The 17,129-nt window shown below is 47.6% G+C and overlaps 1 protein-coding gene across 1 annotated transcript in view; it reads left to right on the forward strand.

The window, feature by feature from the left end:
- The first annotated feature begins 481 nt into the window (after positions 1-481).
- NOD2 (nucleotide binding oligomerization domain containing 2) overlaps positions 482-17,129 on the forward strand; it is a 34,366-nt gene continuing 17,718 nt past the window's right edge. Inside the window, 9 exon segments of the mRNA XM_073226956.1 lie at positions 482-694; positions 3,910-4,054; positions 6,050-6,512; positions 13,481-13,578; positions 15,968-16,339; positions 16,342-16,527; positions 16,530-16,711; positions 16,713-16,941; positions 16,944-17,129. Coding sequence (XP_073083057.1) covers positions 6,058-6,512; positions 13,481-13,578; positions 15,968-16,339; positions 16,342-16,527; positions 16,530-16,711; positions 16,713-16,941; positions 16,944-17,129 — 1,708 coding nt within the window. The 5' untranslated portion in view covers positions 482-694; positions 3,910-4,054; positions 6,050-6,057.

Below are 17,129 nucleotides of genomic sequence, written 5' to 3' on the forward strand. Positions count from 1 at the left end.
GGGATTCAAGCCCTATTAGTACTGCAGTGAGCGGCAGGCTGATACTTAAACAAGCATAGAAAGAAAAATGAAAAAAGAGGAACTTTAAATGCCCTGTCCACGCTCACCTAACACGTCACCCATCAGACTCCGGAAAACACTGGCCTAGGATTTCACAATACTGAGGGTGACTTACTGGCCTCTCTAAGGGTGCGTCCGTCAATACTGGCACCGACAGCTTTCCTAGCTTTTCATTGCACAGGATGTCTCCGTGTGAGTGTGGGTGGGGGGGAGAGCTGGGAGGGAGGCTGGTCCTGAGCTTCTCTCCGGGGGAAAGGAGGCCCAGAAAGGGGGTCACGCCGGGCCCGTCCTGCCGGCCGCAGGGGCGCTCTCTGCTCCGCGGGCGGCGGGCCCCGTGGGGATCGGAAGGGCGTGGCCGGCAGGGCCGTGGGGCTGGGCAAGGGGGCGGGGGGCCCGGCGGTGGAGGCCGGGGCGGCGGGGCGGGGCGAGCGGCGGCGCAGCGCCCGCGAGGGCCCAGCAGAGCCGGAGCCGGGAGTGGCGGCCCGACTGAGCGGAGGGGGCCGGCGCCGGTGGCCCGCGGTGAGCGCGCCCGTGCCCCCGGCCCGGAACTCGGACGCCTAACTTCAGAGCCGTCCAGGCCCCCGGTGAAGGAAGGGGTCTAAATGGAAGGTTGAAGGAAAGGGGGCGTCTTGAGGTTGGGGAGCCCCCTGGCGGGCTGTGGCTACAGAGGATAAGGAGGCTTGGGGGTGTGGGCGAACTGCTGGTCCCCAGGAACGCTGGAGGCCTGGTGAGAGACCGTGGTTTGGGGATCCAGGCGTGTGTGGCGGGAGATCCTGCAGGGTAAGAGCTGGTTACCCAAATCCCGAGGCACCCGGGGAGCCGGCCTGGAAATGAGGCCAGGTGTCAAATTTCAGCGGGGTTACTCTCCCCGGGCCTCAATTTCCTCATTTTTACTGTCTGTGAATAGGTGGGTATACGTGAGAGAGTGGATGACCTCTAACCCTACCTGGGGCCCTGTAACTACTATGGGAGTCTCCTCCCACTGGTGGGGTGGAGGCCCCAGCCCAGGTAGGCCGGATGCCAGCACATCCTCTGTGCTGTTTGACCTCTCCACTTCACGTTGGGGAGCAGTCATCTGGTCCTACTTGTTTCCAACAAACTAAAAAGCCTCCCCAAATCCCCTAGGGAAGACCCTCCCACAGCGGGACCCCTGGCTCTGACTCTGCTCTTGCTTCTCCCTGCATGGCCTTGGTCTTTCCCTGGGCTGTACCCTGCCCACGGGGTCTGTCTTCCATAGAGGGAAGTCTGTCATTGGCCCCTTGGTGAAGACCAGAGTGACATTCTCCTTGCCTCTGCTCTCCTGTCCCAATCCCTCCGCCTCTGCATTTGCTGGTTACCCAAATCCCCTTAGCTAATCTACAGCTGGGATCTGAGGCTAGAAGGGACCCATCTGGTCTGCTCACCTGTTCCCCAGCGCAGGATCCCTCTGCTGCATGTGCTCAGTGGTGGGAACTAGTTACTTATGAGGGAGCTGTTCAGAGTCCTCCAGCTCTCATTTCATTTAGCTAAAATTTGTGGCTTGCAAATTCCACCCCTGGAATCCGATTCTGCTTCCTGGAACCAGGCAGAGTAAATTCATTCTTTTATCCATTCAAACAATCTTTATTAGTGTACTGGGTGAGATCCTGGGGAGACAGTAATGAAAAAATTATACTAAACTCCCTGCCTTCATGGAGGTTGTATTCTAGAAAGGAGTCGGACAGCCATCAAATAAGTAACTACATGATATATCGGGTGGTGAGCAGTGCTCTGGAGGAAAACAAGGCAGGCAAGGGGGATGAGAAGTCAGGGTTGGGTGTTGTAATTCTATACAGTGTAGTCAGGGAAGGCCTCTCTGAGATGGTAACAGCTGAGCGAACCATTGAAAGAGGTGATGAATGAACTATGTGAATATCTGGGGGAAAGGAGGTATCTTCCCAAAGAAGGAAGAGCATGTGTAAAGGCCCTCAGGCAGAAGCATGTGAGGTGGGAGCAGGTCTGGCTTGTGTGGCTGGAGCAGGATGAGTGAGGAGCCAATAGGGCCTTAGTAGGAAGTGAGTGCACAGACGTAAGGGGTGGGGTGGTGGGGGTCCACTGCATGGGCGGTTGACATCAGTGGTGAGGACTCTGGTTTCCCCTTTGTGCTGTGCAGTGGGAGCCCCTGGGGCAGTGGTGTCACCTGCTCTGACTTCAAGGTTAGCAGACTCACTGTAGGGAGTGAGGGCAGAAAACAGTGAGCAGGGGGAACCAGTGAGGGGCGCACTGTTGTCATTCTGGGGAGAGACAATGGGGGCTTGTACTCATGGCATAGAGCTAGTGAAAAAAATTAAATTTTTAGATTTAGGATCTATTTTGAAGGTGAGGTCAGGAGGATTTGGGATGCAAGAAGAAAGGTAAAATCAAGGATGACTTGGAGGTTTCTGGCCTGAGCATCTGGACGTTTTGAGCTGCCTTTAGCTGAAATGGGACCTGTTTAGGAGGAAGATCGGGGGTGTGGTTTGTGCTTAAGTTGGAGATGCCCATTAGGTATCCCTGTGAAGATGTCCAGTAGGCAGTTGGGACATTTTAATGTGGAGGGAGCTGAAAATGAAACTGTGGGCATCATCACCAGATAGCTGGTGTTTAAAGCCACAAGAGCAGGTAGGCTCACGTGGGGAGACAGTGATACAGAGAAAAGAGGGCCAATCAGAGAGTTCTGAGGCTCCAGTGTTAGGAGGACCAGCCAAGGAGACATTAAGAGCAGCCAGAAGGATGGCAGTCCTGGACGGCAGTGAGGAGCGTGCTTCAAGGAGAGAGGGAGCGACTCTGACTGATGCCTTTGGCAGAGGCAGCAAGATGAGGGCTGAGAATACAGCAGTGTGGAGGTCACTGGTGAGGAGAAAAGGCCCTGGGGCTGGAGTACAGGGTACAGGATTGGAGGGGAAGGAAAGGCAGCAGGACAGATAACAAGGAGTCCTGCTCTGAAGGAGGCAGGGAAATGGGGTTGGAGTCAAGAGCAGAAGAGAGGGCTTTACTTTCATGATGGAGAAATTAGTTTGTGTGCTGGTGGGAAATGTTCTGGAGAGAAGCTTGCTGAAGGGGGCCAGAAAGGAGGGTGACTGCAGAGAACGGGGATGTGTCCAGCGCCTCAGTGCAGGCTTGGCCTCTGCTCAGAGCCAGGACGGTTCAGAAGATGCAGCCTCCCTGGGCCTCTGTAACCCTTCCGTCCAGGGGCCCAGCGGGCTGAGGTTTCAGCACTTAAGCCAATCAGCTGGCTCAGGGCTCCAGGGAACCCAGGCTGGCTGTGGTCTCAGGAAGGAGGGAGGTCTCAGGGCTTGGGGATGAGGCAGGGCCCACCTGGGTTGCCCCTTTCATTTGACCCTCTGTTTCAGCAAGGAAATGCCCTTTGCTTTGTGTGGGCCTCACCTTTCTTGGGGAGAGCCTATAATGACTCCAAAGTTGTGGTAACTGAAGTAGAGAAGAAACAGCAGTGGAAACAGACTGATTTGTGTAGTCTGAAGTGGGGAAGTCTGAACAGGTGATTAAGGGGCAGGAGGCAGGATTTTAGGGAGTTTTTCTGAAGTGAGTGATGAGATGTCATCTGATCTCTCACCTCAGTTTAAACTGAAGCGGAGGAAACTTAGCTAGACATAATGAGGAACTTCCTGAGCTGGTCAGTGAGGACAGCAAGGAAGCCAGGTCCTCTCCCCTGGCTGGTTATGATGAGAAAGGACCATGCCTGCTCAGAGACAGGGGCTGGCCAAACTGGTCCTCGGGGATTCTCCCTTGGAAGAAGGCCATGGCAGAGAGAAGCTTTTCCAGCTGCTGTGGGAGGGAAGAACACCAAACCTTATATGACCCAGGCCTGTGTCTCCCTCCTGGTGTCCACAGAGCCCTGTCTCCATCAGTTGGGTGTGCGTGGCTCAGCTTCTGTCAGCTGCCCAGACTCGGTGTGTTTGAGAAGAGCCCCTGCTTACTCACAGCTTGTCCCCTCGTGGGTGAGTGCATCTGTGGCTGTGTCTAATCCCCCAGTGAGGTATGTCTCTCCTTCTGCACAGTGGGTTGACCAACTCTGGCTTCTGGCTCATCCTCTTGGGGTTTCCCCAGTAGGTGGGGTCTGTGAGCAGATCTAGGCCTGCCACTCAGCCTTTGCCTTCCTGCTCCAAACTGCTCGCTGGTGACTTGGCCATGCCTGCTCTACCAAGCTAGTGACCTTCAGTGGAGGAGAGAGTGGCTGTCCATCCTTAGGCTGCACACATGCTCTCCAAGCCTCAGGTCAGCCGGAGTGCCAGCCTCATTTCTGGACTGTTCCCAGAGGGAGGTCTGGGTAGTTCTTTTCCCCTGTACCAGGGCAGGGGTGGTGATGGGGCTGGTATTTCCGTGGCTGAGAACTACTCCAGGGCAAACCCAGAGCTCTTCCTGCCTTTTCTTGTTCTCTCCTCTCTCCCCCGCCACCTCTCTCCTACCTCCTCTGCTTGCCAGTGGGCTCTGGGAGGAGGCCATAGACAACTGTTAGCTCCTGGTGGGAGCAGCCTCTGGGTGACTCCCTCTGTCTCCCAAGCTGCCAGGCATGCAGATACCTTTGCTCTCTGTTTCCTCGTCTGGCTTCCAACCTTAGTGTTGGCAGCATTCTGAGTCGGAAATTTTTCCTTTTCCTTGCTTTGGCCGGTGTATGAGGACAGGCACAGAATGTTCCAGCCCTTCCACTTGATTGATGGATATTTGACTTGAGCTTCCCAAGGTGCCCACCCTGGGCCCAGTCCTGTGCCAAGCTTTGGGATACCAGGACGAGGAAGACCCAGGCTTCATCTTGGACCAGGAAGGGAGTGAGACAAATAAACAACCAAAAAGAAAGATGCAAAATCCCCAAGCCCTATGGCATGTGCTCCCTTGACTATCTCAGAATGTCCCTGTTTTATAAAAAGAAGAGGCATTCTTCTATTTCCATGCCCACTTGGTTTCACTTTCATTTTCTCTGGGAACCGCATCAGTGTGCATTCCTGGACCCTGTGACACTCACAGAATGGATCCAGCTGACAGACTGTCTGCCGCTTGGGGACCTCCAAGGTTTGAAGCTCTCAGGGATTGTTTCCCCTCAAATTCTCAGAACCTAGAGTGTAAGGACTGAGCCCAGAGCAAGCCATCAACAGACAAAGTCAAGGTGGAGAATGTAATGTGTGGTGGGGAGGGAGAGAGATGGAGGTGAGGGCTGGAGGCCAATTGGGAGGGGACAGTGATAACACGTCAATGCACCCATAAGCTCCAAAACTACTTAGTTTGCACCATGATTTTTGCTTCTTCTAAGTTAGAATCTTTAATGTTCTGGGTCTGTCCCTTGGGGTAGCACCGGATTCCCTATACAGGCAGAGTCTTGGGTCCCTTGTGGGGAGCCCAAATAGAAAGGGAACAAAGACGTGCATTTGGGAATTTCCTTGCTTCGGTTCAAATCCTAGCTCACCTCATCTAAGTGTGAACCCTTGTACAAGTCCCTTATCCTCTCAATGCCTCAGTTTCTTCATCTGTAAAATAGAGCTGATTATAGTACCTACTTCAGAGTGGTTGGGAGCGTTAAATGGATTCATACATGAAAGCATTTAGAATGGTCTTGGCACACTGTATGTGCCTAATAGATATTATTGAAGAGAGAGCTGCTATAGCCTAAATCCAATAGCAGGGAAGAGCCCTCTCACAAACCCTCAGAGAGAACTCTCTGATCCCTTGGGAGATGCTGCTCCTAATATTAGCTCAAGCCTTTTTAAATTTCTTAAGCCAGGGATGAAGCATGACTGTGGGAGCCAGGGGTCTTGATTTAACTTCTGGCTGCTTCAAGCTCTCTGTGGGACCTTGAGCCAGTTTCTTGCCTTCTCTGGGCCTCAGTTTGTTCATCTCTACAGTGGGGAACTTGGATTGGGTAGTGTCTGAGGGTAGAACCCCAGCTATTTTGGACTTGTGGGGCGGCCAACTTGCCCCCTCCGGCACCCCCCTGCCTGCTTCTGGAAGACTCCTGTTTTGACCTCACTCTCTTCCCCAGGTTGGGAAATGTGCACACAGGAGGTTTTCCAGGTACAGAGAAGCCAGCTAATGGGGCTGCTGGTCTTGGGGTTCCTGGAGGGCTTTGAGAGGGTCCTGGACTGGCTGCTTTTCTGGGAAGTCCTCTTCTGGGAAGACTTTGAGGGCCTCAGCCTCCGAGGCCAGCCCCTCTCCCACTTGGCCAGGTGCCTCCTGGACATTGCAGAATAAAGGTGCTTAGGGCTGTGCACAGCTGTTGTGGCTGTCCAGGAGGCCCACAGCCAGTGCCTCCAGCTCCCTGGCTGCTAGGACTCCCACTCACCCCACCCAGCCCATGACCTGCAAAATCACCTGCCAGACATCGCCAGGAGACTCCACAGGCACGTGGAGGGCATGTTGAACCTGGCCCAGGAGCAGGGCTTCTTCAGCCTGTATGAGTGTAATGAAATCATGCTGCCCATCTTTACGTCATCCCAGAGGGTAAGGCACTTCAATCCTGTGTAATCAAAATTCACAGGAAAAGGGTGTCTAGTCACCAATACTAATTTGTTTTCATGAAGTCAGCACTGTGGGTCATGGGATTCCCCCTCAAAACGTAGCCAGGCAGGTAAAAGTTGTTCTAGATTTTGGGTATTACACCACTTCTGATGAGATGAAGTGTTGGGTGATAGCCATGGGCTTGACTTCTGGAGTCAGAAAAATGTAGGCTCAAGGCCCCTCTGTAGTACCTCAAGCTTCTCAGTGGACCCTCTCCATCCTGATTTCTCCTGTCTCAGCTTCCTCATCTGTAAAAAGATTTGTGTAATGCTTAGAACAGTGTCTAGCACATTGGAAACACTCACTAACATTACCACTGGCCGCTATCAATTCTGTTATTTGTGATATTCTGTACTTGTACACTGTTATTGCTGCCTGTTTTAAATTAATAACTCAACAGATCATAAAAATTCATTAAAATAAATTGTATTTAGTAATTAATATAGCACATTTTATATACAAATATAGTTTAAATGCCCACACAAGATTTCTGATACGACATTTCCTTAGATCATAGACATTTGGAGTTAGGATAAAATTTCCTCTGAAAATGCCATTCCAAAAGAACAGAAAAGTGTCTGTTTGATAGTTCTGAAACTTTTAGTGATCCTCAGGCCTCCTGTGGTGGAGATGGAAGAGCCATTAACATTCCCACTTTATGGACTGGAGAAGTGGCTTGAGTAAGCTCACAGTAGTAAATGAGAGGGTCAGTGCTGGACTTGAGCCTTGGTTCATTCATTCATCGTTAACTTATTATTCATTTTTATTCAGCCGGAGTCTATTTAGATGCCTAGTACCTGCCAGGCTCTGTCATCTTGTGCTCAAGGTACCTTGCACATAGTAGGCACTCAATGAATACTTAACGATAAATAAGCGAATTACTGAATGAATGAATGCAGTGTTAGGATAGGTTGGGTTGGGGGACTTTCTAGTTTTTATTTTTGTCTATTTAAAACAAATGCATTTGGTGTGCAAGTGAGTTAAGGTAAGTCTAAGTTGAGTCTGATGGAATAAGCCAGTCTGTCTTCAAGGCTGTTTTAAAGCTGGTACTTACAGAGCAGACATGGTGTGGTCTCCTCTGTTAATGCACGTGACACCTACAGCTGTGCCCTGAGCACCATCTCCTGAGCCTGTCCCTCTGGATGCTACAGAAGACAGGTTAGCTTTTATACCACCTTGTCTGCTATGATCTGTTGGTGGGGTCGATTCAGTCCACATAGGACGTTACAGGATTGTGTCTTGTCATCTTTGATCAAGTTTTGAACAGTGTGGTCTGGCCTATATGCTCTGAGGGGTTTAGAGAAGGGGTCTAGAAGGCAGCCTGGAACTATAGGATGAGATAGGACATGAATAGAGGGAGTATTTAGATTGATGAAGAAAAGAAAATAGGATAACTCATGGGCCAGAGAAGAAATAATGGAAGTCTGAAAGTGTTCAGAATCAAACAATAATGAGAATATGATTTATAAAAATTTATGGGATGCAACTAAAGTAGAACATAGAGGGAAATTTATAATCTTAATGCTTGTATTTGGAAAGAAGAAAGGCTGCATTTTAAGGAGCTAAGAATCCATCTTAAGAAAGGGCTAGGTAGACAGCAAAAACATGAGGGCTGGGACTGAGCTGAGCACGTGGAAAGGATGGTAGGCAAGAGCTTTGAGAGGTGTAGGGGTTGTAGGAGTTTACAGGAATGGGTTTAAGTTTTTAGAATCCAGCTCTCTCTGAGCCTCCTTTGACCCTGGCATTCTACCATTCTTTAACCTGGAGGCCTTTGTTCAGTGGCTGAATTTCTGATTCAGTGTGGGTTGCACTTGTGGTATGTCCAACTAACATATTCACCTCCTCCAGGACTGCCTTGGCTACTATCATAACCTGACATATAATTTCCTATACAGTGGTGGTTGTCATGGGTTTCAGGTTGGGGATGGAAAAATGCCATGAAATGAGACAAAATTAAAGTAAAGAACTAAATCCCTAAGGTACCCATTGCATCTGTTTGCTATTGTGTACCGGGCACTATATGTAGCTCTTTACATTTATTTTCTCATTTCAGCTACACTGCTACCTTCCAAGGGTATAGTGTGGCTATACTGTTCCTTAACAATGAAGAAACTGCCCCAATTTCCCATCTGGGAGGTGGCCTAGCTAGAATTTGAATCCAAGCCTGTTTGTCCCCAAAGCTTGTGCTTTTCTCTCTCTGACATGAAATGTGGGGCTTCATGTTGTAAACTTGCTTCGTTGGGCATAACCATAGTTAGCAAACCTGAGGCTGTAACACCACCTATCTATCTGACTCATGCAGCCACTGAAGTAGATTGGGCCAGGGTGGCAGACTGAATTGGTTGGCTCCTTCACAATATTAGCTTACATATGTTTAACTTGGGAAATATGCCATGACTCCTAAAAAGTATATAATCTCACATGTTATGGTATAAACATGTTCCCATCACTCAGGTGAAGAAATAAAATGTTATCAGTACCTTTCTCAATAGCAACCACTAGCCTGATTTATGTGTTAATCATTTATTTGCCTTTCTTTATAGTTTTAATACCTTATACAATGATTCTCCAAATAATGTATTGTTTTGTTTTGAAAAACACAGCATAAACACCTGTGTTAGGAAAGGATAGTATTGCCTTTCCTTCTTGAATGAAGTCTCCCAGGGGCAGGGAGGCTGACAGGTTCTCAGGGACATGACCTGGTTTTATCTTCTCTGGGACGTTATAACGTCGTCCCTTGCTGGGAAGTCATTGGGAAAGGGCACGAGTGAGTCCTGGGAAACTGGATTCACTACAGCTGGGGGATCAGTTTGGGTGGCTGTAAGTCAGGGGCCAGATGTCCAGCAGCAATATGGTTTGAGGAAGTGGGCTGGCTGCTCTGTATGTTCAGTTGTAAGGTTGCCAAAGGCTCTTTCAGCTTCCAGGAATAGGGCAAGGCCAGATACTTCTGTGGGTGAAATGAGTGACCTCACTGACCCAGGTAACAGGGGTTGAGAGAAAAAATGATATTAGCTAGTGGTACAGACAAGCCAAATACAGATCAAGTTTAGAGCCAGGCCTGCCTGCACATCTAGAAGGTAACTACCCTTAACATGTCTGAGTCTTGGGTCACACTATTGCAATCTGTCTGGACTGGTGGCCGTCTACTTGTTGTACAGAGCTGTCATCCTGAGATTTCCCTTCCTAGTCCTCCTATGTTGGTTCTCCTGTATCCTGAATACTCCATCTTCCTTTTTCTTGGTTTGCTCTATTTTGGGAGAGAATATCATTCAGCTAATTCTCTAGGGTGAGGTTTTGGAGTTAAACTTTCTAAACTTTTATATATCTAAAAGTTTCTTCCTATTTGATTGACAGTTTAGCTGGGTATAACATTCTGGGATGGTCATTTTCCTTCAGAATTTTAAGAGTATTATTTCCTAATCTTTCAGAGAATTCCTAGAAGAATTCCAAAACCATTTTATAATTCTTTCTGGAACCTTGTAAAAGTTTATTTTGGTCCCTAACATTCTGGAATTTCACTATTATGTGCCTTGGAGTTCTTTCATTGTGCTGGGCACCCAAAATACACTTTGAATCTGGTCACTCATGTGTTTATGTTTTAGAAAGTTTACTTGACTAGCTTGTTGATTATTTCTTTCTGTTTTCTCTCTTTATGAAACTACTACTGTTTGAATTTTAGAACTCCTGGACTGATTGTCTCATTTCTTCTGCTTCTCATCTATTTTCCATCTCTGTGTCCTTTGGTTCCACTTTCTGTATAATACCCTCACCTTTAATATTTAAACCCTTGAGTTTTCATTTTGTTATGATTCCTTTAATTTCCAAGATCTATTTTAAATGTTCCTCATTGTAGCATCCTGTTTTTGTTTTATGGTTTTGCAATATCTTGTGTTACTTAAGGATTAAAATGATAGGGTGGACTTTTTGGCAGAGGGCGGGGGGAGATTTTTTTCACCCTGCATAACCTTTTTACCTATAAGTGCTTTCCCCTTTCCCATTTATTTGGCCTCTGTCTTCCATATTAGATGCTTTCTTTGGGAATATGATCTTTCTTGGTTGTCTGCTCATGACTGAAATAGAGCACTTTAAAACTTAACTGGAAACCCAGAGCGTGCAGATGAATCTTGCGTACCTTGAGTTTCACTGTAGACATTTTTTGGAAATGGCAGTGTTTACATCTTAGACCTTTTCTCCTGGGTTGGTTGAGTCCACATTGTAAACTTCACAGACCTCCTGCCTGGGAATAAAGGTCTGACTGCCAGAGCTGTAGGAGACCAGTGAGTGAGAGAGGGTTGGGCAGTGATAGTGATGCAGAGACATCCCAGCACTCATTTTGCACATGGTCATTTAACCCTTCTGTTTGGGGTATAATAACTACCTCCTTCATTGTGTCTGGCGCCTGCTGGTCTGATGATCCTGCTTCAGCCTTTATGGAATATAAATCACCATACTTTGCCATGGCAGGGCAGGGACAGTTGCTAGTGGCTTGCACTGGGTAAGGGGAACTGGAGATATGTTTCCAGAAAACTTTGACTCAGTGCTCCTTTATTTAATCATTTCCTTTGGTCCAGAGGTACCTGATGCTTTTAATTCTGGAGAACTTTATAGTTCTGTGGTTTTCAACCTGCCAATTGTTGGCTTAGGATTTGGGTATTTGGGCTCTTCTTAGTCTGTTACTGTTCATTCATTGGGCAAATTCTTGAGCACCTACTGTGTGCCAGGCACTCTTCTAGGTATTGGAAATATCAAAGAGTAAAACAGACAAAAGTCCTTGTCCTACAGATGCTCACATTCAGTGGGGGGGAGACAGACAGTAAACAAAAGGGAGCAAAGACAGGAGAGTATGTTAAAAGGTGATATGTACTGTAGAAAATAGCATGGGTTTTGGGGGTAGAGAGTTGCAGGAGACAGAGGGTTGGTGATTACAATTTTAAATAGGATAGTCAGGGAGTCCACTTCACTGGGAAGGTAAAATTTGAGCAAAGACTTAAAGGAGGTGAGGGCTTTAGTCACGTGGGTAGATGGGAAAATGGAATTGCAGGCAAAGGCCCAGAGGTAGGAGCTTACTTGATGTTTTTAGGAGACAGGAGGCTCATGTACTGAGTGGAATGATCAAAGTAAGAGAAGTAACCAGGGTCTGGATGGTTATAGACAGCACTTTTTTTTTTTTCCGGGGTCCTGACCTTATTCCAAGTTCTCAGTTCACATCTGCCTCCTGCATGCCAGGGCTGTACTCCCTCTTCCCTATGCATTAAAACCAGCCCTCCAGCCCCAAGGACACATACCTCCATGTGACACTCCCTGGGCTTCGGTGTTGCCTCATGAATGATCCCTCTGGCTTTAGGTTCCTACTTTATTTCTGGCTCAAAAAGTCACTCCGTTCCTTCTCTCAAGCTTATCTATGAATTACAAAGAACTTGACTATATTTGGGGGCAGAGAGGGCTAGTAGGGCAGAGATGGGAATTTTCTGCTATTAATTTAGGTGCTCGGAGGACTTCCTCTGAATGATGTAAAGCCCTTGAAATTTATTCAAGTTAGCTTTATGACCCAATATATGGTTTATTTTATTAACTGTTTGTGTATTTAAAAAGAACGTCTATTCTGTCATTGTTGGCTATTGTGTTGATGACAAGCTAGTTGTGTTGCCCACACTTACATGCTAACTGCTCTTCTATTTCTATTCGAGAGGAATGTGCTGCTGTCTAGACAGCACTTTTTTCTGTTTGGGGCCTTGCAAGTTACTGTTGGAATTGGGCTTTTACCCTGAGAAAATGGGGAAACTGGTGGGATATTTGTAACAGGAATAGTGTGATCTGGCTTTTATTTTTAAAGAATTGCACTCTGACTCTGGTGTTGAGATTAGATTGCAGAGGCAGGGAGACCAGTTAGGCAGCCTCTGCTGTTTCCAGGTGAGCAATGATGGTGGCTTGGATGGTGGCAGTAGAGAAGGTAGGGAGAAGTGGTAGAATTTTATAGCTGTGCGTCCATCACAGTATACACTGGCCATGTGTGTCTACTGAGTACTTGAAATGTGGCTAGTCTACACTGAGATTGTTTCAAAGACTTTGTACGAAAGAATGTAAAATACCTCAGTGGTGTTTTACATTGATCACCTGTTGAAATAGTAATCGTTATATTGGGTTAAATAAAATACATGATTAATTTCACCAATTTCTTTTTACTTTTACAAATGTGGCTATTAGAAGGCTTAAAATTACACATGCATCTTGCATTGTATCTGGCTTTATACCTCTACTGGACCGTGCTGTTCTGAATATGCTTTGAAGGTAGGGCCAAGAGGACTTGCTGGTGGATAACAGAGGAGGGGTTTCAAGGGTGACTCCCAAATTCTGGTGCTGAGCAACCGGAAGGATGGAGTGGACATAAGCCGAGATGAGGAAGGTTGTAGGTTTGGCTCATGCATGTAGATAGGAGTTTAGTTTTAGATCCATTCAGGTGAAGGTGTTCATAAGACATCTAAGTGGAAATGGTGGTAGGCAGTTGAGAGCATGTCCACGGCTCAGGGCAGCAATTTAACTTCCATATGAAAATGTGGGAGTCACAGGCAGAGATGGTGTTTCAAGCCATGAGACTCGATGAAACCACCTCTCTCCCAGATGATTTCCTGCTTCCAGAATTGTTTCTCCTATCCTTTTAGGTTTATAGGTTTATGCCTTTTTTTTTTTATTATTATCCACTCTCTTAGTGGGTTTTGAGAGGAAGACAGATTGGATGTGTGTGTTCAAGTGTTCACTTCACCACCCAATGCTGTATTGACTTCTTTAAATTCATCTTGCTGTTTGTTTTCTGGCCTTTTATTGTGGTGGAAGAGAGATGCCTATGAAATGGCAGTAATCTGTAGAAACCTTTATCAGACTTTCTAAAAAGATAATGACTTGCTTTTTCCAAAGGAAGAAGCCTCCTTGATCTTGCCACAGTGAAGGCAAATGCGTTGGCTGCCTTTCTTCTACATGTTCAGGAGCTACCAGTCCCTTTGGCCCTGCCTTTTGAAGGTATATATATGTTCTCAGTTCATGAGAAAATGAAAAGGCTGCACAGATTCATGGGTAACAGCAAGAACTCCAGGGTGAGACACATCAGTTAGAATCCCACTTACTGGCTGTGCAAGCTTCCCTGACTCCATTTCCTCATTTTAAGGTTAACACCACCTGTGTCTCATTAGGCTGTTGGGAGGATTAAAAAGATTACCGTGTGTAATATTAGGGTTAGCTTTTATGACTTCCTGCACTGCAGAGTGATAACTGGAGCTACTGTGTATTGGGGCTAATATGGGAATTCCTTACTAGGGAAACACTCACTGTCAATAATGAAAAGATGTGGAAACACTTTTTGAGATAGGGCTGGTATCTCCCTGTCTCTGGAGTTTAGCTACTCACTATCAGAAACTCAAGAACCAAATAGATAATGTGGTATCTCTGATTGTGCATGGTCACCAAGCCAAACCCAAGGATGGGAGAGGCTTGGAGAGCACAGTTTGAATATCCCAGGCATCTTGTCCTTTATGGCAACCCTGAAAAGGAGGAGGTTATATTTTCTCTGCCTTGCAGATGTGAAACTGGGGCAGGTAAGTTAGGTGACAAGGTAAGGGAGGATGATCTGGTTCTAGACTGTTGCCACCTATGCTCTCTCTTTTCTTGGGAGAAGAGATCTTCAGTTGTAAAGAGAGGACACACGTCTGATGTGTCTTGTTCCTGCATCAGTCACTGTAGGGAAAGCTCATGGGCACCAAGGGGCCCTGAACTGTGGATGGTGTTGGCAGATGGATTTATCACCCTGAGCCCTCTGCTCTGGGCAGTGAGCACATCTGTGGGAAGCCTGTGCATGGTATCTGGATGTGTACCATCTCACCTGAGACCAGACCCCAGTGCACAGCACAGAGCATGGTGCCAGGCTTGGTCCTTGGTTAGTATCATCAAGCACAGTTGGCCATTAATGCATTGTAATGCTGTGACATGGTGACATTGCTAAAGGTGTTGATTGACACGTTTGTTTTTAAAATGAGAGATAATTATTTTTTTAGAGAATCATTTTTTGATATCGTTTTTGATATCAATGGCTGTATAACCTACATTGGAAATTGGGGCATTACAGAGGAAAAAAAATGTATCAAAACAGAAACGTGGAACATCTCCTTTATGTGACTGCAAATACAGCTTTGACATGCTAAGAGTGCTCTGTGAGAATTTCTTGTTAGCGTTTGAGTTGAGAACCAGTGGGCCAGTACTAGGTTGGGGCAGTGAGGCCTGATGCTCTGAGGTCCTCCAGCCCTGGGGCTTCAGACAACCATTTCGCCATTTTCTTAAAAGGGAACTAACCCCTGACACAGGAAGTGGTTTGCTCATACTGGTATGAGGATGATTAAGAGCAGCAGTCCATGAACACACTCTCACTGTAGAGAGTCGCATGAACATGATGCGGAAGTGGATCTTGATGAGGGAATCTTGTCCAAGTGCTTGACCCGGACACCCCAGTGACCCTGAGGCCATCTTGTGCCAGGTCCACCCAGATAATCTAGGATAATCTCCCTACCTGAAGGTCTTTAGTTTCTTCACCTCTGTCTAGTCCCTCTTGCAATAAGGTAATATATTCAAGATCCTGAGAATTAATTAGGATGTGAGCACCTACAGGGAGCTCCTGTTGTCTCTACTACACCCACCAATCATAATGATAGTAAATGCCATTTTCTGAGAGTTTATGAGGGTCAGGCATTCTTCTGAACTCTATTTTAGCTCATTTCCTCCTGAAATAATCCTTCAAGGTGTGAATTGTCCTCAGTTTTAGAGATAAGAATACTGAGGCCAGAAAGGCTGAGTGGCGAGCCTAAGCTAACGATGGGCCCAGGTTTGAAACTCAGATGTATCTGAGTTCAGAAACTGGGCTCCTAAGCACTTAAACTTTCTGTTTCCCTTTAGAAAGATACAACTGAGGCCAAGTGGTAAAAGGACTTATCTATGGCTACCTAACCAATATGGTGGGACAGGCATCAGAGTGCAGGTCTTCTGACCCCAGCCCAGCACACCTTCTAATCTTCTCTAGCTCTTCCTGATGTCAGTAATAGTAACAGTGCTAGCCAGTGTCTTCAGAGCACTTACTTTGTGTTGGACACAAATAAAGAATTTAATAGGCATTATCTTAATTGATCCACATGAAACTATCAGGTAGGGACTGTCATCTCACCTACTTCACAAGGGAGGAAACTGAGGCTTAGGAAGGTCCCATGACTGCCCTCAAAGTCCTTAGCTCCGTGAGTGGAGAGCCAGGACTGGCGCCTGCTGGCTACTCTCCCCGGTGTGTGCCATCATGTTCCTCCAAGGCTGCTCTCTGGCCAGATCCCATCTTCCCCTTGGTCTCATCTCAGGTGCCTCTTCTTCTGTCTTTCAGATGCTACACGTAGGAGATACATGTCCCAGCTGAGGACCACAGTATCTGCTCAGCCTTGCTTTCTGAGTACCTATGATGGGACAGAGAATCTTTGCTTGGAGGAAATATATACAGAGAATGTTCTGGAGATCCAGACACAGGCAGGCATGGCTAGACCCCTGCAGAAAAGCCCCGCTACCCTAGGTCTGGAGGAGCTCTTCAGCATCCACGACCATCACAGTGAAGATGCAGATGCCGTGCTGGTGGCGGGTGAGGCAGGCAGTGGCAAGAGCACATTTTGGCAGCTGCACCTGCTGTGGGCTGCGGGGCGGGCCTTCCAGGAAGTTCTCTTCATCTTTGCATTCAGCTCCTGGCGGCTGCAGTGTATGGCAAAACTGCTTCTGTGCAGACACTGCTCTTCGAACATTGCTGTTGGCTTGACCTTGGCCACCAGGACGTCTCCCAGGTCCTCCTTGACCACCCTGACCGCCTCCTCTTAACCTTTGATGGCTTTGATGAGTTCAGGTTCAGGTTCACCAATCATGAGCATCACTGCTCTCTGACTGACCTCACGTCTGTCCAGATTTGCTCTTCAACCTTCTGTAGGGTAACCTGCTCACAAATGCCTGCAAGGTGTTGATCAGCTGTCTAGGCACAGTGACAGCATTCCTCAGAAAGTACGTGCACAGCCTCAAGGGTTTCTTGGAAGAGGGCATTGAACCATACCTGAGAAAGTGCCGTTGTGAGTCTGGGGTGGCTGACTTGCCTTATTCGCCTGCTCAAAGCGACCTCAGCCATGCATGGTTTGTGCCACCTTCCTGTCTTCACACGGATAGTATCCAAATGCCACCAGGAACTGTTGCTGTGTGATGGGCGGTCCCTGAAGACCACCACAGATGTATACCTGCTGATCCCACAGTATTTTCTACTGTATGCGTCCCTACCAGACTCAGCCCCCTGTGGTCTGGAGCCCAGTCTGCTTGGAGGCAGGCTTCCACCCTCCTGCACCTTGACCGGCTGGCTCTCTGGGGCCTGGGCATGTGCTGCTATGTGTTCTCGGCCAGGCAGCTCCAGGCAGCACATGTTGACAGTGAGGACATTGCTGTTGGCTTCCTGGTGCATGCCTGAAGCGCTACGCCTGGCACTGCTGCTCCCTTAGAATGCCTACATATGACTTCTCAGT

Source organism: Manis javanica, chromosome 17, assembly GCF_040802235.1.
Source record: "Manis javanica isolate MJ-LG chromosome 17, MJ_LKY, whole genome shotgun sequence".
Classification (NCBI taxonomy): Eukaryota; Metazoa; Chordata; class Mammalia; order Pholidota; family Manidae; genus Manis; species Manis javanica.